Source organism: Fundulus heteroclitus, chromosome 16 (genome assembly GCF_011125445.2).
Source record: "Fundulus heteroclitus isolate FHET01 chromosome 16, MU-UCD_Fhet_4.1, whole genome shotgun sequence".
Classification (NCBI taxonomy): domain Eukaryota; kingdom Metazoa; phylum Chordata; class Actinopteri; order Cyprinodontiformes; family Fundulidae; genus Fundulus; species Fundulus heteroclitus.
The window spans coordinates 12,251,412-12,275,316 of NC_046376.1; the positions used below are offsets into that span (position 1 = coordinate 12,251,412).

Sequence of the window (23,905 nt, forward strand, 5' to 3'; positions counted from 1 at the left end):
CTTATCAGAGCGCACTTGACTTCAATTAGCGAACAGACGGCGAGTCTGTAAGCTGGGACTAATTAACCTAATTACCTGGCTGATTTGGGGGTGGGAAGAACACGGAAAACGGACACCAGCTGCGTATTACGCCTCCCACATGGGGCTCACGGTGAGGTAAACTTACGCGAGGTCAACTGAGCAAGGGGTGGAAATGGTTTGCGTGCCCAAGAACCAAATCAGTTTTTTTTTTATTACCAAACAAGTGAGAGTTTCTTTATCAGCTATCTGGTTTAAGTTAATTCGCTTTTCAAGCCACATTACGTTTGAACCATAGCCCAAGATGCACCATTGTTCTTTATTTTTTTATTTTGTTTTAGACGCTGGCTCAGCCGTCACCAGCAGCTGTAAGTGTAACGTAGCTGTGTGAACGCTAGGGGGCAGTGCACCACTTTCCCGATCACAAGTGCGCTGGTTAAGTATATCAAATATCAAAAAGTAAAACAAAATATAATTGATCCAATACATATGACGTGGCTCATTTCATGCGTTTGACTCTGGTCGTCTTATTTCTGCTTGCAGAAATAAAATTCACTATTTCAGAAAATATAATTAAGAATGTTGTGGAGGACTTTCAATACTGCAGAATCATGCTGAAAAGGTCTGGTTCACCTCAGGGCCAAATGTCCTTTATGTTTTAGATGGGTCTCTGCTCCAGCACACCTGACTGACACGATAGCATTAGCTCCTGCGTGCCTTCCAGTGCTACAGAACCTGTTAATTGGCCATTTATTCAGGTCAGGTGTGTGGTAGCAGGAAAACATCGAAAGCATGTGGGACAAGTAGGACACATGGTGAAGGCTGCTGATTTTCTAATATTTCTGCCACAACTTCATCCTCCTCCAAATGTGCATGGACACTTGGAGAGAAACTGACTTCGTCGAATGACCAGTACCTTCATCAAGGTAATTACGAAACACCAAACTGTGTACATTTCAACAGAAAATGTGCAGCATAGAGAAAGATCAAAAGTAACCTCAGGGATGGAGTTTGACACATGATTTAACCATAACCCAATTACGCTGTGGGTTAAAACATTTTATGGCATATAATCGTATTGTATGTTAGGTCAATCCTGCCATCAGCAGAGGCCAGTTCCAAAAACATCATAGTAAATGCAGGTAAAAACGAAGTAGACACAACAATCATTAAAAATATTAAATTCACAGTTAGAAATATGTAAAGTGGTTCATCCTTGAGGCAGCTCTCCTGGGTGCAGTTTCCTGCATGGGCCATTTTCTGCACGTCTCCCCCTTCTCTATGCCCCCTTTCCTGCCTTTAAAAAAGGCCACTAATACCGCACACACGAAATGGAGATCCACATGTTGTGGTCTGATGATTTAGTGAGCGCTTCAAGAACCAACGACTGCATATGTTGCATTAATTTTGTCCAAATCCCAGTGCTTGGAGGAAGAGTGGAGGACAGGCACGGTCGGTATCCAAGCTGCTTCAGTTTCAGGAGGAAGTTTCCACAGTCAGTGATGATTTGGGGAGCCACACCATCTACTGATGTTCTTCCACACGTCTTAAATAAACTCCAAAGTCAGTGCAGCCGTTCACCAGGAATTCTGAAAGCAACTGCAGGCATCCTTCTGCTGACAAGCTTTATGGGGATGCATGTTTCATTCTGCAGTCCTCGTTATGCCAAATTTCTAGTACCCACTTTAATGACTGTTGTATCACTGTGTTTGATTATCCATGGAATATCGTCAAGAAATAGATCGGAGACATCAGAGCGAACAATGCAGGTGAGCTGAAAGCTGCTGTTAATGCTATCTGGGCTTCCTTTGCCCCTCAGCAGATGGTCGAGGTCGCCTCAGTGACACATGATGCAGTGGTTCATGCAAGAGGAAGCCCAACATAGTATTGAGTGTATTTTTTTTTTTTTTTGTACAGTACATGTATATGTACACAGCCATATGGTTCAACAGGCACAGATTTATATTAAATTCTAATATCTATAAAGATTGAAATCTGGTTTTCATAGCAACCAAACAATATTAGGACTAGGAAAAAGAAAGAACTGCATGTAATAAATAAATACAGTATCGGTTTTTGCTTTTGACTTGATAAACTCAAGCACTTCTATTCTACAGCCACTCCACTGCATTTTGTGAAGAATATGGTTGGATATTTTCTTGTCAAACTGGGACTTCAACATTTTATTTCAGCAAATGCATTGCTGAAATTAAATTATCACATTCAGTCACACTACGGACATGTCTGAGTGCAAGTAAAACAGCGCAGTGTAGGATAAGAGCCAACTCAATCCCACATACATCTGTTTAACCAGTTAAGGTGGCGCATCAAACGGCCAAAGGAATTGATAAGAACAGCATAATTTAATGGTGGGATGTGATTAAACGTTGCTGCATAACATGGGTTTACATAAGTAGAACTGAGTTTGTTTGAGTGAGCTTTATGGGTCAAAATAACCACAGAGTTCTACTCTTTAAATCCTAAAGCCAGAAACTATTTTAGGGTCACAATGGTAGCTTTAAAGCTACAGTTGGTAACTTGTAAAGAAGATTTATTTTACACATTTGTTAAAACAGTCACTATATCCTTACAGTATAACATCAGACAGCTAATCTATGAAAAGAATCAGACTCCTCTGGCTATACTCCCAGTGGTCCTACTGCCATCTGCAGAAAAGCACCGCTCCTGGTCAGAAACAACCAATCGGAGCCAGGAGGAATATCTCCCCCACACCGCGCGTACCGTCATACAAGGTCAAAACTGCAGAAACAACCTAACATTACAGGAAAACTGACAATTTCACCAGTTGAACCTGCTCAGAAAACCAATAAGGTAAGAAGAAGAGGATCGATGACGAAAAGCAAGCTAAAAAGAAAGAAATTGTCTCCCTCTGAATACCCTTCATCATTGCTTCTAGCTCCTGTTCCTTGATATTTCACGGGTCAAAAGTAAGAACTCTACCGTAAGAACAAAAAGAGCTTTGGACTGCTTTGCCGATTTCAGACAGCCTCTAACTCCGACATTACGTGACGGAAACTCACATGGATGATGCAAGTCAAATCCGGGCCTACAGCCTTTTGGAAATGAGCTACACAGTCCGCATTCTCTACTCTTCTGACATTTTCATTAATTTTCGTGAGTGGTTTATGCTTATGTCATGTCACGCAAATGATTGTGTGATACCTTACGACTTCTTAGCGCTGGTAAGGAACGTCGCAGCGCTCCTTGGCAAAACTAGCCGTGGGAGGGGGGAGGGACCTGTAAGGTGTGCTTGTTCAAATTTTCAGGCTAATGTTGCATTGTATTTGCAGTCGGAACTGGGGAATCCCAGCGATCAGACAAATCAACTGGAACGGCTGGCATCATCAGACTTTCCCCTTGGAAAGTCTGAGAATTTTTTCAAGGCCAATTGTCGGATGAAACATGGCAGCTCCTTGCATCAACAACAGTAAGCTGTGATGAAACATGTTTATTTTACAAGATGGCTGTAAGAGTGTGTCTAAAATCAATTTTACATTTACTGGCTGCAGCTCTGAACTGAACAAATGAAAACCGATGTTTGCATGTGGAAAGTACCACAAACAGCTTTCCTGGCCATAGTCATATTGGAATCCGAACCTTTTTTTAAATAATTTTTTTATTTTTGGGAATCCTGACTTCTCTGGCTGGATTTACTGGAACGCTTTTTACTCAGATTTACCGCGTTCCAAGCTCCGATTTTCATATCTGAGGGAAACGGAATGCAACACAAGTTCACAGTTTTAAATTTTAAATAACATCTAAATCATAACTTTAAAGAATATTTATCTAAAAGCTTTTCATTTGTTTACTTTATGTCTACCACTTTTTTATTCTTTCTGCAGCACTTGATTCAATTCAGTTCAATTTGTTTATATAGCGCCATTTCACAACACATGCCATCTCAAGGCACTTTATAAAGTGAAAGTCAAATCAGACAAATTTGTTAAAAGTTTTTTTTTAATCTAAGGAAACCCAAAAGATCGCATTGAGTCATTGACTAATAGCATTAAATCCTCCTGGATGATCATGTAGCGACAGTGGACAGTGTCTTGCATTGTGCAGCAGTCCCTCATACGGAGCATAATGACAGAGCACTCAGACTGATTGGTGAGGCATGTGAAGACAAATGAGCTTAATGTGAAAGATATGAAATTACATTTCAATCTTGTCTTCCTTTTTTTTTTAAAACACCATATATAGACTTTGGAAGAAATAATTTTTTTAATATCTCTAAAATATCTTCCCTGAGAGCAAAGTTAAATTAAAGACAAATTCCTGGTTTGTGTGGACAAACCTGGGTGAATAAACCTGATTGTGATTTCCACTAAAATAAATGTGGTGATTTTAATGCCAGCACTAATATGAATTGCTCGCATGCAGTTAGGGACAACATCAGACGAACGTGTTCTTTGCCATGCCTGTTTCAACAACGTAACAACCCCAAGCACACCAGTAAATGAACAGCACGTTAAATTCAGACCAACAAGAATGCCATTCAAGAGTCTCTAATCCCCGGATTTTAATTAAATAAAGAACTTGTAGGCTGTCATCTGTCACGCTGTTTCTGAAGCAAACTAAGAAATGCAGAGGAGCTGTGGTATGTAGTTCAAGTTACAGATGTCAGATGTGAAGCAAATGTTTGACTTTGTAAAGACAAATTCAGATGTCACTGTCCTAATATTCCTTTTTCTGTAGAACTAAAACAAATTATGAAACAAACTTTATGTTTGTTTCATAACCTTTATGTTTCGACTTGAAATACTATACTTCCTGTCAATCTGCCTGCATGGCAATAAATAGCTCTTACCAGGATTTTGAATTTTTTTCTCACGTTTTTAAATATAACGTTGCTGTTATGCACTTGACTGTAAACTCAAGAGAGGACACTAGTTCACTAAAGTTGTGCCTCAGGAATCCTGGAGCTGAAATATTCCAGCGGTGGAGTTATTGTCTGGGAGGATTAGACATAGGCAGCAAACGTGTTCCTGGAAGAATTCCTTCCTGCGTGTCTATTTTCTGTCTTTCTTTCTCCGTTGATCTCAGAGGGGGGTAAATGAAATATTCAGAGGGGGCAGGCGGTGCACACCGTGCCTCCATCAGGGAGTGTGTTTAGGATGTATGCTGGAAGAATTCGCTCTAGCGAAGGGGACTAAAGCCAGGAGACTAGAGGCCTGAGACATCGACACAGAGATCTGCAGCTCTCCTGTTTCAGTCCCTTACACAGGAATCAATGAACTGCAGGCTGAACTCAGGAATCCTGAGGGATGTGTCGTGTTCTCTGCTCACAGCACAATGTTACTGTACAACCGCTGTAGAGTTAATGTGGTAACGCATTAAGATTAGTATGGCTTTCTTCCATCTCATCTCAAATGTGCAGGAGCCTTGATTAAATCAGCAATAGGCTGCCCTTTATACCCATCAAGGTCTTTTTTTTATTATTATTATTTAAAACATTATATTCGCTGAGGATGCATAAAAAACTGTTCTATCTGATCGCGTTCTGAAATGTATTTAAATATGGCCGGATACTTTGCATTAAAATATCAAATTAAATTTCGCAAAGATTATCGTATACGTTTTGAAATTACAAACAACATAAAAAATTCCTCACACTGATTAAGAAATGTAAAACCACAGTAAATAATAAGCACGTCATCTTTTTTTGTTTCCCAAAATATTAAAATATATGCGACTTAAATAAAAAAAAAAAAACATAAAATATGTTAAATAACGCCATGATTCAATCAACTTGAGCCATAGCAAATCTAAGGAACGGCCCATTAAAATGCTCTGATAACTTGTATTCAGTGGACACCTTGGAAGCAGCTGGATGACTTGGCCTATGCCGACGACCTGCGTCTTCTGGCTCCCACCCAGCAGCAGATGCAGGAAAAGATGAGCAATGTGGCAGATGCTTCCGCACGTATAGGCCTTAACATCAACGAGGGTAAGAGCAAGATCCTCAAGACAAATGGCGCCAGCAACAACCGAATCACACTGGACGGCGAAGCACTTACGGAGGTGGAGGCCTTTACTTACCTCGGCAGTGTCATCGACAAGCGGGGTGGCACAGATGCAGACGTCAGGACACGGATCGGAAAGGCCCGGGCATCATTCGTACAACCCTGGAACCAGACCCGGCTGCAGAAACAAATCACAGGGGGGGCATTCCATTTTTTTAGGGGGGCACACTTTCAAAAGTTTTTTATTACTTATTTATTACTTATTTATATATATTTATATATATATATATATATATATATATATATATATATATATATATATATATATATATATATATATATATATATATATATATATATATAGCAATAGTGTAGTCGGTTTTGTCAAATTAGGCAGGCTTCACACCAATAAGGCATTTGAACACAAAAGCCTAATTTTTGTTCCAATTAGCTGGAACAAAAATAGTTAATGGGCAAGTTGTAAAAAAATTGGGAAGCTTTTCACAACATTTGTTGGGCTTTTAGAAAGAATTACTAACAAAATATATCAAAATAGTTGTCAACGTCGGACAGGAAACCAAAACATTTTAATAAAATGCCATCTCCTACAACTCATACTGGTCAATTTATTTTTTTAAATAAGTCGAATCTGTCGATCTGACATCATCATTGAATAGTAGTTATAATGAATAATATTGATTGGTATGATAAAACAAGAAAAGAATAATGGTTAATCAAGTGTTTGGTCAGTGTAAACGCCCAGGAGGGGTTGAGTTCTACTTATCAACTTAAAAATATTTCATGACTGCATGTAAGAGATATGTTTAATTGACCTATACTGAGAGAAATTAAGTTTATATTAAGGTAGATTTACAACTCATGTTGGGAAGCTATTTATAAATATTTTTTTTCCGGTTGATATATCATGATTGTTAAAGAGATTGTGTGTGTTATGTGGTTGTCTGATTGCATATTTTGTTCGGAGGCCGTATGCAGTTTTTTTCTTTGCTTCAGTACAGTTGTGTGCTAATGGCATATTCTTATGTTTAATAGTTCTTATGTGTTTAATAGTTCTGTGCTTTAAACGTGAGAGTTTGAGATTTGGGCTTTTTTTTTTTTCTTTTAAGTTGGGCAGGTTTTATGTTGGGTTACTGGAAACTATCAGTGAGATAGGGTAACCTGTAGTGCTGTGTCTTGACTCAAAGTCCAGCATAAGCTACACGCTTATTAGCATGAGATCAGGCTGAACACTGACTGAAGTAAAAATTCACACTAAAAGAGGTTCTGTAATTACAGCAGGTATGGAGCAGAACAAAGCAGAGTTCCCTTCTGTCTGCAGTAACCCAAGTTTCTCCAGTTTGGCAGTAGATCTGCTCCTGGTGCTGCTAACTGTCGTAGCTAATCCTCCTAGCGTCAATGTTTACTCCACTTTAGACTTCAGTGCTGACATTTCAAACAGTAATTAATCGCGCTGCTTCCAGCTCGCTCTTGTCTGCTTCGTTGTCACTTTTTGTAATTGTTTGGTAATCAGACCAAATTTCCATCCCGCTCTACCGACACCGACGGTGACCACAGCCAAACACCGCGTCGGCGACTGAAGGCTATAACTCAGTGTCCCGCCCCACTCCATCTGTGATTGGCTAGCATGTTGGCTTCAGTCGTTGATTTGATTGGTTAAATTGTATGATTGACACATCAAAGATAGTACTAATAGAACGATGGCCACTCCGAGGTATATATATAAAAACAAAAGACAGCTTCCAGTCCAGGGCGGGCACAGCTGGCTCACAGGGCGGGCACGGCCCCCCAATGCCCGCCCATGCCGCCGGGTCTGCCTGGAACATCTTGAGCTCAAAGGAACCGTCTGAGAAAACCAAAATCATAATGTTCAACTCCAATGTCAAGGCAGTTCTTGTACACGGAGCAGAAACGTGGAGGACCGCGGCTGCAACAACCAAGGAAGTCCAGGTATTCATTAAGAGCTGCCTGCGTAAAATACTCTGCATCCACTGGCCAGAAACCATCAGCAACAGTGGGCTATGGCAGAAAACAGACTCTGCTGCCTGCAGAGGAAGAAATCAAGAAACGGCGCTGGGCATGGATGGGGCACACCTTACGGAAATCGGCTGACAGCACCACCAGACACACTCTAAGACGGAACCCACAAGGAAAACCAAAAAATTGCCGTCCAAGAAATACTTGAGAACTTGAGGCCGACACCAAGTCCTTGGGAATGACATGGAACCAACTGGAGAAGAAAGCACAGGACAGAGGTGCCTGGAGATCCCTTGTCGGTGGCCCATCCCCCAGGAGGGGCAATGGGTGATAACTGCTAACTTGTGTGGAACCACTTAAAGATGTAATTTATTGATTCATAACTCTTATTAGCCTTGTTGTAAAATGTTGGTCCTTATGTTTGGTATCTTTCCAAAAGACTTTGATCCAGAAGTTTTAAAAACGTTTGTTAAAACATGCAGCCGTGCTCTTCAAAGAGAGAACAGTCTCTTGATGTCACTTCTAAACAGTTAATACGTGTTCGTACGTGTTTTTTCGTTTTTTTTGTAATTTTACTAAGCACAGTTTAACTTCATGGTGAGATATCTGGGGTGCTTTACATGTGCAACAACTGTTCTCAATGACTTTTGTCTTTCAAATTCAAACATATAGTTGATAAATGGTCTGGTCAACTTACCAAAGCTGATGACCAGCCAAGGGAAGTGCATCGCAGTGACAAAACGTAGAGGCCTGTCTTCTCGGGCATCGCATAAAGAAACACTCCAATGCCCCAGAGAAGGAGACTTGTTTTCTATTTTATACAGGTGCATCACAAAAAACTGGACTCGCATGGAGAGTGACTGAATTTCTATAATTCGTTCAATATTTCAACTGTTTATCTCTGTTAAATGCTCTGATTTTAGCATATAGCTAATGAAAGCCCAAAGCACCACACCACCACTGAAAAGTATGTCCATATAATGTACAGTTACCTGTGTGCACTCAACGCTTGGCCTCCTTCGCATGACTTTGATTGGATTAACTGATTGATTTAATTTATTCACAAATAAAACGAACATTTCATGTTATAAAAGCAGAACAAATGAACGAAAAGGAGTAAAAAGAAGAGACTTTCTTACAAATGTACCCATTTTTCTCAACAGGAAAACAAAAATAGGTGGTTCAGGTCAGGACAGGTTGTGGGTATAGGTGCCAAGTTCTGTTGGAAAATGAAATCAGCATCTGCATAAAGTTTGGTGGTGAAAGAAAGTTATAGGAAGCTATAGGAATGGATCTTATATCAGCTGAACATCTCAAATTTGCCAGTTCAAGGGTTGTCCCTCTGCTAGCCTTGTGTTTTACTGGTTTTATTATGCATGGTTTTATTCCTGAATCCTTGATGAAGGTTCTTTTACTTCCCGTGATTAAAAACAAAGCTGGTAAAATTGGCAGCTCTGATAATTACAGACCTATAGCCCTAGCTAATACACTGTCTAAAGTCTTTGAACTTATTCTTCTGCCAAAATTTGCTAAGATAGTAATGTCTACTGAAAATCAATTTGGGTTCAAGCCCAAACATGGCACTGATATTTGTATATATGGACTAAAATAATTACTGATAAATTATAACAGCAAAAATTCTACAGTTTTTCTGTGTTTTTTAGACGCCACTAAGGCTTTTGATCGTGTTAATCATAGAAAACTATTTTTAAAATTGTGCCAAGTTGGTGTACCTAAGTATATAGTAAGATGTCTGTCCTACTGGTATGCTAATCAAACTATGCAAGTGACATGGGACAACTGTATGTCTGCATCCTTTCATGTCAACAATGGAGTCAGACAAGGAAGCATTTTATCTCCTATTTTGTTTAACTTTTATATGAATGATCTTTCTAAGCAGCTAAACCTGTGTAGAACCGGCTGCATGGTTGGTGATACTATTATTAATCATTTGATGTATGCTGATGACCCAGTGGTTTTTAGCCCAAGTTCAGCTGGTCTTCAGGAGCTGCTTAATGTCTGCTCAGCATATGGTGAGTTACATGATGTTAAGTTCAATCCTTCAAAAAGCACCATCTTGATCTGTCGCACTAAGGAGGACAAAAATTTACTATTTCCAAATTTCAAACTGTCTGGGTCTTTATTGAAAGTCTCAACTGAAGTGAAATATCTTGGTCATATGTTGACAGATTGTCTGTCTGATGATGAGGACATTTACCGTCAGGTTCGAATGTTATACGCTCAGGCAAATATTCTTGTCCGTAAATTTGGATTCTGTTCGGATGAAGTGAAGTTGAACTTGTTTAGATCATATTGTACATCACTGTATACTGCACATTTGTGGTGCAATTTTAAAAAAGCCAGTCTTCAAAAATTGAAGGTGGCTTACAATGATGCACTTAGACTTTTGTTAAATAAACCCAGATGGTCCAGTGCCAGTGAACTGTTTGTATCTGCCCGAGTCAGCACTTTGATGGCTGTCTTGAGAAAACTTATGTATAGATTTATTTGTCGCTTGAATGAATCTAATAATAAAATCATACTACTGCTGGCAAATGTTAAATATAGTGTAATAAAGTACTCTTCTGTACTCTGGAGACATTGGTATGATTGCCTCTTGTAACATTTCTTGTAACCAGCTGCGCTGCCTTTGAACTCAACTCAAGTAACTTGTTTGGTTCTTCAACACTCTTCCTCTGGACTCTTGGACTTTGATTTAATTTGAAAAGAGCACTTTAGACCACCGAGCACTAGTGAAGCGGCACCTCCAGCCACAGTCCATGCCTTGTTGTCCCACAAAGTTTCAAACAGGGTTTTGCTTCCCAAGCTTCTTAAGGTTGATGTGGTCCCTGCGGTTTATGTGCATTTTACTGCCACACTTTTTCCTTACCCTAAACTTTCCAATGGATACAGCTCTCTGTGAGCAGCCAGCTTCTTTAGCAATGGCCTTGTGTCGCTTACTCTGCTCCTGTGGAGGCTACGGGTGACCGTCTGCTCAACAGCTGTCTTTCTAATATTTTTATAGCACATAGCATGGTCATAATATCCCATTTTTGTATCAAAAATCTTATTTAGTTTGTCCTATGCAATATTCTAATTAAACAGAATCGTTGGTTTTCATTAGCTGCAGTCATTCTGCAAGAAGTCACCGTGTTCTCCCTCGGAATACATCAACAAAAGCGAAATAAACTATTTAATTTACTCAGCTGATGTTGTAGGTATCCCTTCAAAGTCTCACAAGGTAGGCTATTTTTTTTTAATTATCATTCCTGGCGGCCACAAGTAACGCAACACATTTTGAACTTTTAACACTCCTTTCATATTGTGGAGAATGAAATCAAACAGTAATGGATTTTCGACTCGAGTTTTTTATTTGAAACAAAATCACGAATATCAATCGTCTGAGCTTGGAGCATAAAGACAGCGATGAGTCGGGGACACACCTGAGTCCTCTGCAGACCTGCAACCTTGTCGAGGGTGCGGTCTGAAATACGCCCCCCCCCCCCCGTGCATACCCTCGCGCTAACAAAATGAATGAAGTTGTCATTCGCTGGTCTCCTTTTTTATTCCTCAGCCGTGCGCTCCAGCCGTCGGACTGCCGCATCCTCTCCCTGCGCAGCGCTGCATGGCAACGGGAGGAGGAGGCTGCGCGGGATAAGGGAGGGTACCGCGGCCCCACGTGTCCCCCTCGCCGCAGACCCTTCGCAGCTCTGCTCGCTCTCCCATCCCTCCGTTTCCGCATACGGCACACACACACACTCACTCACTCACACAACTCCACAGCCACACACCCCGAGCCTACTACGCATCCGCGCAGCCCTGCGGAGCGATGCGTCCGCGATGCGCCCTCTCTCGTTCCTCGCCGATCCCACCGCCGACGAGTCTGTAGGCCCGGATCGATTCCTTTTTCCTCTTTCTGACATGCAGATCCAGATTCTCCGTGGCGGTGCTGGCCGGAGCTGAGAGGTAGAGAGGGGGGAGAGATGAGAGGACGCGCATCATCAGATGTTTAGCAGATTAACTTTGGATCCTCGCCATCGTCTCTGCTGTGCGTTTTTCGATCTTTTTCCTCCTCTCCACCTGCCGGGGTCCTTGAAATTTGGCGGGGTTCTCCATGCGGTAATCAGAGGGAATATGTGAAGATCATGCTGGCGGTGTGGTGTTTCATGGTCTTTGCTGCAGTGGGCGAGAGGCTTGCGGTGTCAGGTAAGCGAGGGGGAGGCGAAAGAGAGAGAGAGGGGAGGAGGGGGGGTCAGATCGAGAGCGGGAGCACCCTTTTCGGTTCCTCTGCACCCACAGTTTTTTTACCCTTGAGCAACACTTTTCAAGCCCGGGATTTTATTGTTGCAGGATCCCGGTGCCAAAATAGCTCACCCTGACCAACCTGCAGACTTGCTGCATAAACATGTTTCCAACGCAGGACTTTCCTCCTATAATAATAAACGTCTCCTTAAGATGTTCAAGACACTTAACACCTAAAACCAAGACGTTTAGCTATTTATCTGCAAACTTAGTGCTTACCAACATTTAAATTCAAACAGGCCCTATAAATATCTTTTATGAGACCAAGACTCTGTAAACTATGTCAAAGCTGGATTATTCAATTTCCCTCATAACACACTTTTTTTTATATCCAATAAATGTCTTAAAATAGCAGCTGATCAAACACTGTTAAGTACACAGTGTGCTAAATTAGGTCACCACTCACGCTCACACATACCTTCATTATTTTTTCTTTCTTCTATATGCTTATCGAACTATCTGCACGGGCTTTTGGAAACGGATGTTCCTGTCCAGGTGCAGATGGAGGATTGTGGGACTGGTTTGCCCCCTCCGGCCAGCTGGATAACGGGGAAACTGAGATCACCTATCCAAAACGACTGGTGCAGCAGATCAAGTCAGAGGAGGAAATGGCTCATGGCTACTTGGATACCCGGGTGAAGAACAGTACTGTAGACAGCTCGGTAAGTCACCTCTCAGATCCACACTTCTGCTCACTGCCCTGCAGGGTTAGTTCGGCAACCAGGGATGCCCAAGTATCCCTGACAAGGAGTCTTCTTACTAAAACTAGTAAAAAGACTAGTAAGAAGACTTAGTAGAACTAGATCTCATTAAAAAGAAAAACATCCCAGATGGACTGGATGTACTGGATTTTATTTTTCTTCCCTCCTTCTAACCCTGTTACTACCTGCCATGTAATGCAGAAACTCTGTTGGCCAGGATAAAGACAGACCAATGTTTGTAGGGACTATAGAGGTGCAGCCAACAACTCACCAGAGATCAGAATCAGATCATCTTATTTCCATTAATTGACAATCAGCAGGTCAAGTACTGAAAAAGCAACCCTTTTTTCCTAATTATTGAATGCACTAAAACCGATAACTCCCACTATATTTAAATTATAACCCTATCAACCAACTACATGTACTTTAAAGTACATAAATTGTGTTTTGATGCATAACTTGCCACAATCTTGTAATTTGTTAATTTCATAGTACTGCATCTGTTCAAGGAACCTGCAGTGCAGTCTCCCTTTTCTTCTAGAACATTGTTTAGTGGAAGCTGTATGCCTGAGTCTCAGGATTGACAGCTAAGGGTGATGTCCTCAGCTCTTATCTATCTATCTATCTATCTATCTATCTATCTATCTATCTATCTATCTATCTATCTATCTATCTATCTATCTATCTATCTATCTATCTATCTATCTATCTATCTATCTATATGTATATATGTGTATATATATATATATATATATATATATATATATATATATATATATATATATATATATATATATATATATATATATATATATATATATATATATGTATATATATATATATGTGTGTGTATATATGTGTATATATATATATATGTATGTATGTATGTATGTATGTATGTATGTATATATGTATGTATATGTATAAATTCAAACCAAGAGGTATGTCAGCATTGGTATGCATTTCTGCATGACCCTTCATCAGGTATTCAGACGTCATGTTCGTTACCATACTGAGCCCCTCCTGGACTTTTTTATTATTCAGTGATGTTTCCAAGTATCTTCCTATTAAATGTGAGTGCTACACGGGGCAAGAATTATTCATACATTCCCCATTTTTTTTTTTTTTGAGTCATCTCTCTGAGTATCTCTAGCTGACATAGAAAGAACCACAAGGAATGTCACAGTCACACGACAACACTGATATATAATTGAGAACACGTAGTACACAAGAGAGAGGCCAGGTTCAGAAAGTCAGGTTCTTAAGTTTCCAGGACTTGTTGTCTTTTGTTTTTGGAGATTTCAAAGTGGTCTGAACTCATTTCTCTTTCTGCAACATCAACTTGTGCTCAGAATCGATTAATTGGTTATTCCATTCACCTAAGTTTCTGCTCTGCAAGCTGAGTTTCCAGGAAGGTTTAATTAAGTCAAGAAAGTTAAATCAGGGATTCCATTACAGGACAAAACAACAATTTAGTGACATAGAAATTAAGTGCTAGGATTTACTAAGTGGTTTTGATGGCGTGGGTGAACCACCACCTTAGCCATGCAGGTTTTGTTCGTAAGCTCGAAAGAGTTAAACATTTTCAAGATATTCATGTCTGTCTCGTCCAGTTTCTCTGCACAATACTGTTTCTGCAGGTGCATTTCAGTAAGTTAGAATATCATTCAAAAGTTAATGTATTCCATTCACAGCATGAAATAACATTTGATGTTATAAAAACAAAACGAATGAATGAAAAGGGGTAAAAAGAAGAACATTTCATATAATTTTACCCCTTTCCTCAAAATAAATAATTTTAAAGAGGAAAATATGTTTATATGATAATTGATGATTATGGCTTACAGATAAAAAAACAAAACACATTTTGTGTCTATGAAGATCAGACTTTATCATTGCATTAGAGCAGTTAAAAAAAAAAAAAAGATTTTAATAAAGGAAGCACTTCATGCTGACAAGCATGATGGAAATCCTGATTTAATTTCCAGCATAATTAGTCCCTGGCAAAGGTACCGATACCTGGTTTAATGGCCATGGACACTGCTCTGAACTACATTGACAATCTGTGGAGTGTTGTCAATGTACCAAAGAGAACATCTTATGCCTCAGCATAACTGTATGGCATGGGAGATGCACAGTCCAGGACAGAAAAGACCCAGCACGGGTGGTGAGAACAGCGCAGGGGATTGTGGGATGCCGTCTGCAGGATCTAGACTCAGTTTGTGCAGAACGAGTCCAAAGAAGTCAGATTTTTTGTGTGTTATTTTCGCCTTCATTATGTGTAATGTGAACTGTAATGTGAACTGGAGCAGCCAAAACAGAAATTTCCCAGCGGTAATACACTGTGACAAATAATATATTCTGATTCTGATTCTGAAAAAGAAGATGGTAGACCCCAGAACCAGCAAAAAAGACTTTGGGATAAAAGTGCCTCCATGTTTTTCTTGAAATACCTGACGGGGCGAGGGGGGTTGGAGTCATCTACCCTCTGTCATGTCCCTGAGTCGTCCAGTGAGGTAGTCCCAGGCCCCAATTTGGTGAAATGTGAAAGGGCAAGCTGGAGTGATGTAATGCTCATGTATGGTTTGTACAAGCCTCCAGTAGCAGGGTTTACAAGTATAAACAGGACTCAGAAATAATTTCCAATCCAAAGAGTAAGAAGATGAGACTTATCATTTAAATGTAAAGCATTTCATTGGCCAACCACAGGATTGCTCTACTGAGCTCTTCCGCTAGTATTGTTTATATAGGGAAACTTCAGACAAAGATTTTATGTGTAACGCTGCTGTCGATGCCACATGCAACCTCCAGCCGTCCCACACTACAGGATATATTAGCTTTGTAAACTCACAGCTGTGTGGGATATCAGTGTCTCCACTTGAGATTTATGAGGAGTCTCCCAGAGGAAGCTCAGAGCCAGCGCGTCTCTGCAGGTTTATGGCGGAAGTATTTTTGTGAAAGAGGTTACAGGCTGATCTCCTGCATGCCTTTCTGCACCGCCGTAATTCATGCAAAAGAAATCTGAACAATACTGAGTATAGTGCAGGCCAGTATGGACCAAAGATAATATTCAGGAATTGTTAGGATGAATGCTGGTACACGATATTAAGCTCAATATGTTTTTCTTTTCATAAAGTAATTCTAAAAAGGCATTTCAGAATCAAAGTTTTATCCCAAAAGTCTCACAGGCACATTTTTTTTGTTTACAAACAGCTGCAGATAAATATGAGAAACAGCGTAAAAATAGCCTACTGGCATACATAAAATTGTAATTATAATTATAATACAACATAGACCATCTTGATATAAATAGTATAGTCTCATCTTATATCTCTGTTTAAAAAAAATCTCAATATTTTTGAAATCTCAATATATTGCCCAGCCCTAACTGAGCACACATACTGAACGGTATTTTCTAATAGTCTGAATGTCTGAAAATCTTAATTGCAATCATCAAAGTCATCAAAATCAACAAAAATAAACGTGTGTAACAAGTTTGCATGGGTTTGACTTTTGCATTAGAATTTCTGAATTATTGATATTCTGCTTGATCGAGATGCACCAGTATAAGACAAAAAAAATATATTGTGTTTACTAAAAGTATTTTTGCAAACCTATCTTTATGTCCCTTGTATTGGTAATTTAGGTTTTACTTCCATTTAATTCACTTAAATAATACCTGTCTGCAAAAACATGAGGTCAGGGTTCTCTTAAAAACAAAAAAATGAAATGTCCAGTTTGAATCTAATCACATACAGACTGATTAGATCCTGAAGAGAAAGGTGAAGAGAAAGGAAAGGCAGACAAACAAATTCACTGTTATCTTTCTGACATCCTTGAGTTTTGAGTCTTTATACAATCCCATTAGAAAGTTAGAACTCATTGTTTTAATCCTTCAGACGGCACCCTCTATGCTTATTGCCATCGAGTGGATATTTCCTTGTTACGGGTTTCTGGCTTGTGAAGAAAAGCACACGGTTGCCTTACCTGAATGGGATGTTCTCTTGTCTTTCCAGTTTTGAAGGGGGGAAGGGTAGCACAAATGAATCTGCTTTACATCATATTTATGCTCTGTTGATTAAAGTTCCCTAGATACTCTGATCATCTTCAGAAAAGTAGGAAATATAATGAAAATGCTATCTTAAAAACTTGCTTTAGAGGAATTCTCATGGACACCAACAACTAGTGGAACTGGTGATTTTGTTCCATGAGTTGAACTAAAAGATTGCCAACGTATTTGTATTTCATTTTCAGCATTCATTATTCTTGAGTTCAGCTTCGTTAAAGGGGGTTTAGAACCTCTTAAGAAATCATCAATATCTGGAGAACATGTGGGACCTTAAAAGACCTAGATGTTCTCTCCCTAGTTATTGTAAAGACAACTTGGGAGGTTTGTAGGAGGCTTAGCAGCAACAATAAAGGAGTTTGAGGACTTTTTAGGTTCTGAATACAACACAATTATTTTATTTCCACACAGCTGAGCTAAGTAGTAGAGTTTTGTTTGCTTTACAAGCTTTCTCATCCAAATAAATCATTCAGGTCAGGATAAAAATACCCAAGCCTTTGGGACATTGTGCAGTTGTCTGATTAAATTAAACTTGAAATTAAGAGCAACAATCCCAGTATCTGACTCCAAATCACGTGTCTGAGGGGGTTTCTAACAGACACCAAAATGACACCATGGCCACACTGAATGATGGCGGTGGCAGCGTTATGCTCTGGGCTTACCTTTCATCAGATGTAACTTGTGGTTTTTTGTTTTTAAAATTGATCCAAAACCCTCAGTTGTCTGACAGAGAGCTAAAGATGAAGGGACGACTTATTTCTCAGCATCACTAAGTGTCACCTAGCCTACGTTCGTTCCCACACGAGCTCAACTTCATGAGAGGAAATGTGAAGTTCTGGAACAGCCAAGCCAGTGTCCAGAACTAAATCTGACAGAAAACCTGTGGTGTCACCTGAATAGACATGTGGAATATAGATTGGAGAATATCTGCGGGGTAGAGTTGACAAAAAAATACCAAGTCAAGATGTCAGATGCACAAAGACTACAAGCAAAAGAGACTAAATGCTGAAACTGAAATAAAAACGTGGTATTATTGTAAGGAGGTTCACACTTGTGCAAACAGGTTATTGATGTTTTTTATGTATTTTATTTATCTCCTAACACATGTTAGTTTTTCAGTTGAATTGTGCAGGATGGGGATCCCATTAAAGGTGGAAAACATTTTAAGTGTGTCATGAACTCACGTTCTGCGTAAACAAAGGCTGGCATTTTAACTGTAATGTGCACACCTTAAAGAGCCCCGGTAGGTGAGAAGGTTGCCAGTGGTTTAAGCGTTTTCACACGGGCTGGCAAACCAGAAAGAAAGACGGAAATTATTTGTGAGGGATCACTCATCAGTTCTAAAACAGTGAATGTAGTGATGCCCTTGCGGTGCTCAGGCAGGAAAACACGCCTTTGCACCATCTACGACTACCTCAACTCGTAAAGGTGACGTTTTACCAAGAAAAGCACCGGGATGATTACCAAATATGGCCCAAGGGGGATTGAGCTGTCCTGTCAGGCAGCTTCAGCGCTGTCAGAGATCCGGGCAGCCTAAAGGAGTGGAACAGCATTACTGTACTATAACAACAACGGAGCGTGTGTAAAGCTTTCAGCCTCTCCAAGACATTGGTGAGAAATATGCTGTCTGTGCTCACTGGAGGGAATCATTTGTGGACAGTGATGCATTTTTATTGCAAAAGCCCAATGATTCACTGGGACCCCGTTCCTCTAGACAGAAATCAAAGCCAGGTTGGCACAGTCAGAGCCGCTTAGTCTGTAGTAGATCTCTCTCCGTCTCATCCGGCCCTACTGTCTCCTCACCCCCAGGATGCTGGCAGCCGTCCACTGGGGACATCGGCGCCGCGTGACTGATTATAGACAATCAACGTCTAGTTCTGTCCTCCTCCACCTACTTCCCTTCTGTCAAGCCCCCCTCCATCATTCCCCTCACAAAGCTCCCGCAGATCTTGAACAGGCACAGCTCGGCCAATCGATAGCACCTTTATCAGCCGTCGTAATCTATCGGCAGCTGAGATGCCTTTTATGGTGTATCGCGCCTGCTGAATTATTCACGAGGGTTTAACAGAATCAGCGCGGCTTTAACTAAGCGACGCACTTCAGCACAACGGTTTCACTGCAGCCCGTAATGTCGTCTGTCTGAGTAACATTTATTTCCTTCTCTCTCCAGCCCGTCCACCTGGCCCTGAGCTGTTTTCAGGTCGAAGCCTTCGGACGCACCTTCACTCTGGACCTGGAGCTGAACCAGTTAGTACCGCCAGATCTGTTCTACCCATCCTCGCTCGTATCAGCGAGCGCTCCTGATCCGCCGCAGCTGTTCTCATTAGCCTTTTCCGCGCTCGTGCACACTTAGCGCCTCTATTATGTTACACGACGAGATGGGGAATACCACTGTGGTGCTCTCACAGGAACACGCGCACATTTGACTAGAAAAACATGCTAACAAGGGAGGTAGTTCTGTGTGTAATTTGTCTGAGGGGGGAACCTCTGGTGGAAGATTTATTGACGATTATTTCTCTTCTTCTTTCAGTCACCTGCTGTCTTCAGATTACGTGGAGAGGCACTTTAACTACAATGGCAAACCCTTGCAGTCTGTGGTAAAAGTTTCTCTTTTTTCATTTATACGCTGGCGGGTGGGGGGGGTTGGTATGTGCTGCCATCAGAGTTAATGAGTCAATGATTCGTCTTCTGACACATGCTGTAAAGTTCAGTGTTTTAACGACATAAAGAGGTGCAATTTAGCATTTCGGACTGTTCTTTGGCAGCTGAAAGAAACGGTTTCCTGTTCCTGGAAATTTGCTAAAAAGTTTGAAGAACCCCAACATGTCCCCCCTGGCAAGATCATTAACACACAGATGCTTCACATTTTGGGAAATTCTTTTAATTCATTTCATTTAACGTCATATTAAGGTTTAGACCAAGACAAGGAGTAGTAAGGTTTTTAAAGAGGAAGAAAACATTTCATGGTTTAAGTGTTTTTAAATGAAACAAAGTGGGATTCAGCCCTCTGGAACCAATAGTTTGCAGAAAAGCCTTATTCTAGAAATAAAAATGTAAGCATTTTAGCGATGCGTCTCTACGAGCTTTGCACATTTAAAGAATGAAACTGTTCCCTTTCTTCTTTTTTTTTTGCACAACAGCTAATTTAAAGTGTCTCTAAACAGCAAGTTTCAACAATTACCGCAGATTATCAGGTAGATTTTAGCCTGTACTTTGACTAGGCCATTCTAATGCAAGAATATCTAAGCTATTCCATTGTAGGTCTGATTGGATGTTTAGAGCTATTGTCCTGCCAGATTAACTTCTCCACTTTCAAATCTTTTGCAACAGGGTTTCTTTCATTGAGGTCCTGTATTTGACTCGATTTGTTCACGTTCCAACTGTGCCTCGCTTCAATGTCTAGTGTACAGAAATAAATACTTACAAAACACATATCATTGGCAAGAAGGGACATTTTATGTTTGCTGTCACCCCTGCATGGCTTTCGGACATCTGACACGGCAGCAGGTGTGATGATGTGACGCCCGGGTTTGCGGCTCAAGTTAAAAAAGAAGATATTAGCTTTAGCCGAGCTTTTAGCTTTGGCATTAGCATTAGGTGGGTCTACAGAGGGAAAAAACAAAGACAAAATGGGTTAAACGATGTTTAAACACTATTTATTGGAATAAAGTTTACTGCAAGCATAAACCAAAACAATTTCTTGTAGCATCAAGGCTTGGTGGCCTTTTAGCACTCAAGTAGTTAAACACCTCTAAGTAAAAGCACAATCAAATAAACATTATTTAAGTTGTTTTGTCCAAATTAAAAATTTTGTCCCAGACACACCTTACCTACTTACCCTGGTTCTGATGAGCATTATATGACATCTAATGGCTGGTGAGTTGCATGACGGGTCTAGCGCCCTGGGAAAGTTACTGCCGGAGGTCTGAAAAGTTGCAGTTTCAAAGCTGTGAAACATCAAAAATGTTTGGCAATCAGTTTGTTACCTTAAGCTCAAGCGTGCTTCTGTTATGCAGCTGGACAATTGCCAAGAGCACAATAGCAAATCTGCCTTTGAATAGCTAAAAGAACATATATCAAGGTTTTGGAGTGGCTTAGTCAAATCCAGACTTTCATCTCATTGAGATATGGCGGCATGAACATAAGCAGGCTATCCATGTTAGAAAATCCTCTAATGTGGTTGAATTTAAATAATTCTGCAAAGAAGAGGGGACCAAAATTCCTCCACAGTGATGTAAAAGACGTATTGCCAGTCGTCTTCAGGAACAGTTGCTGATAATCTTTGCCCACCAAGGGTGGCATAACCAATTATCAGATTTATGGGGGGACACATTTTTACACTAAGTCAGGTTTGTTGGATAGTTTTTTTTCCCCCCAAGAAAAATTAAAACATCTTTAAAAGCTGCTTTTCGTAATTGTTCCAATTTATTTTGTCTATTATTTGTTTGCACTGTAACATTTCCAGGCTGAATTTTCCATTCTCATTGCTTGTTGCTGAGGGAAACAATCATGTATCTTACTGTAATCATTCTAAATTTAGAAGCAGAGATAATTTTTGTTTGGATTTTGGCATATTTATAGACTCACAGCTTTCGCTGTTGATCTCACACCGGCGATTTGTCTATTTATAGAAAGCGCATTATGTGCTTTCTATTTTAAAAGTAGGCTGCCATGCAACTGAGACGCTGATCATAACAGCTACTGGTCTGCACGTATGGGAGCTTAGCTGGCGGTCTGCCGAGGTCTTTCTTAGACGGTCAACACAAAAAATACAGTAGTGCCACACACCTACACAGAGACACGCCAAGATAGCAGGGTGACCGGATAACAAAACTTTACCGTAGTGTTGGCATTGGGACAAACATAAGGAACGTGGCTGCGTTCTGCTCACCAGGGGGGGTTGTGCACATTTTATATTTATTTTCTATACAAATGTACCACTTACTGCACCTCAAGCACCCACCCACCTATCTACCCAGCCAACACTGCACGTCCCCACCCACAGCCGCTCCAAACTCTCCTTCAGTCCTCCTGACCAATCACGGGCTTGTTTCCACAGCAACCAGTTAGCTCAGCAGCATCATTAAGTTCTTGGCAGCCAAGAGAATGAAAGACGACCAGGAGGGAGGGGAGAGTCGAGCAGCAGCGAGAGGATGTGGAGGAAGGAGAGGGGAACGAGGAGTAAAATGCCAGTTGAAACAAACGCGTGATGCGCTTTGGCATGGCGGCCCTCTACATGTTTGTTTGTTTGCAGGCAGGCAGGCAGGCGGGGAGGTGGGAGGGTCAGAGAGAGGCTTGCAGTGCTGGGAGTGGAGACCTGCAGTCAGAGCAGATTGTCGCTCAGCTGGATGTAGGCCTCACGCGTCGATGCGGCTGGACGTGCCTGGCGCGGTGCTTTCGGGGCACGCCAGTGTGTGTTGCCGTCATTTCGGGTCCGCGCCGCTGTGAGGCCGAGGCCCGGCCCGCTGAGCTCAGTTTGATACAGGTGAAGCGGCGTTCCTCTCCTTTTTCCTGGAGGTTTGACTCCGTGGTTGCGGCGTTGCACGAAGACGTGAGCAGACGGTGGTGTTGTTGAATCTCAGCCACACTTCATTCTTAAATCAAAACAGCGGCGGCAAACACGAGTGTTGATTTATTGAAGAGATCCTTGAGCGTGCTTTACCTCCACCTCCGCCCTTATTGTGAATGAAGCACGGGAGAGTGGAGTAAGCTCAAGTAGGTCACCAACTGCGCCGCAAGTAATGGTGGGGGAACGGGAAGAGTGGTGGCATCTGATGAGGTATAAAAGCAGCTATGGAAGGCCTGGGGTGTTTCAGCAGAAGTCTGTTATGAAGCATTTCCCTGCTGTCCTTACAGGGAGGAGAGCACTGCTACTACCAGGGAAGACTAAGAGGTTTACCTGAGTCCTGGGCAGCTGTCTCCACTTGTCACGGCCTGTGGTGAGCACAGACCACTCTTTTATTCTTCCAAATTAGCTTTTTTCGCTTCTGTTTTTTTTATCTTTTTCTTTCCTGCATCCGCTAATTTATCTCTCTGTTGCTTTGCAGCGGCATGTTCTCTGATGGTTTCTACTCTTATGGAATAGAGCCTGTCCACAATGCAAGCCATCAGGTAAACATGAGGGAACATATCATGCAAAATTCCCCCTTTTTTTTTTTAGCCTTTTATTGTTAACTTGGAGTCTGTCGGAGTGGAGAAGACATGAATGTAGCCTGACCAGTGTGTTGCAGAGATATCTTTATATTCAGTTTGGGTCATAGTTTCAAGCCGTCCAGTTTTCTCTATTTTCTATTATGTTTGTTGAACAGTTGCGTAACAGTACTTGCTGCCGAACTGCTAAACGAGGTCAAGGACTTCCAACTTATCAGTCTTGCAAATCCGCCACTTTTATTTCTCGGAGCGGTTTGGTGGTCCAATCTGAAGGCCGCTGAAGCTACAGGTGGATAAGTCATCGGTTGTTAATTTACACCGTCCCCCAGCGTGTGGCACAAATGGGCGAAAGGGATGGAGTGGAACCCGCTGCGATGCGGAGGGAGGCGGGGTGTGAAGTGCCTCTGTTAAATTTAAAGAGACCGGGGTCTCTCTCTTTAAAAGAACAGGGGTAAAAAGGGGAAACATGGGGGTAAATTAATGCAGTTTCACTTCATATAGCACAACCGAATGACTTTTATGTGAAAAAGAAGAACTGAAAAGCATGATATGTCCCCTTTACAGGAGCAGTAGACGAAATTCAAAAGGGTTTATTGAAGGAAACATCTACATATAATAGAACAGTGGTTACAAAATGTTTACCCACATAACAATGGACGTTTAGCTGTGTGGAAATTAAATGGGTGTAC

At 41.1% G+C, this 23,905-nt stretch overlaps 1 protein-coding gene across 1 annotated transcript in view; it reads left to right on the forward strand.

Annotated features, from left to right (window-relative positions):
* Positions 1 to 11,525: 11,525 nt before the first annotated feature.
* The window catches only part of LOC105932727 (disintegrin and metalloproteinase domain-containing protein 11), a gene marked incomplete in the record, with an annotated part of 53,411 nt that continues 41,031 nt past the window's right edge, over positions 11,526 to 23,905 (forward strand). Inside the window, 6 exon segments of the mRNA XM_036147810.1 lie at positions 11,526 to 12,203; positions 12,795 to 12,961; positions 19,237 to 19,313; positions 19,597 to 19,663; positions 22,923 to 23,005; positions 23,114 to 23,177. Coding sequence (XP_036003703.1) covers positions 12,143 to 12,203; positions 12,795 to 12,961; positions 19,237 to 19,313; positions 19,597 to 19,663; positions 22,923 to 23,005; positions 23,114 to 23,177 — 519 coding nt within the window.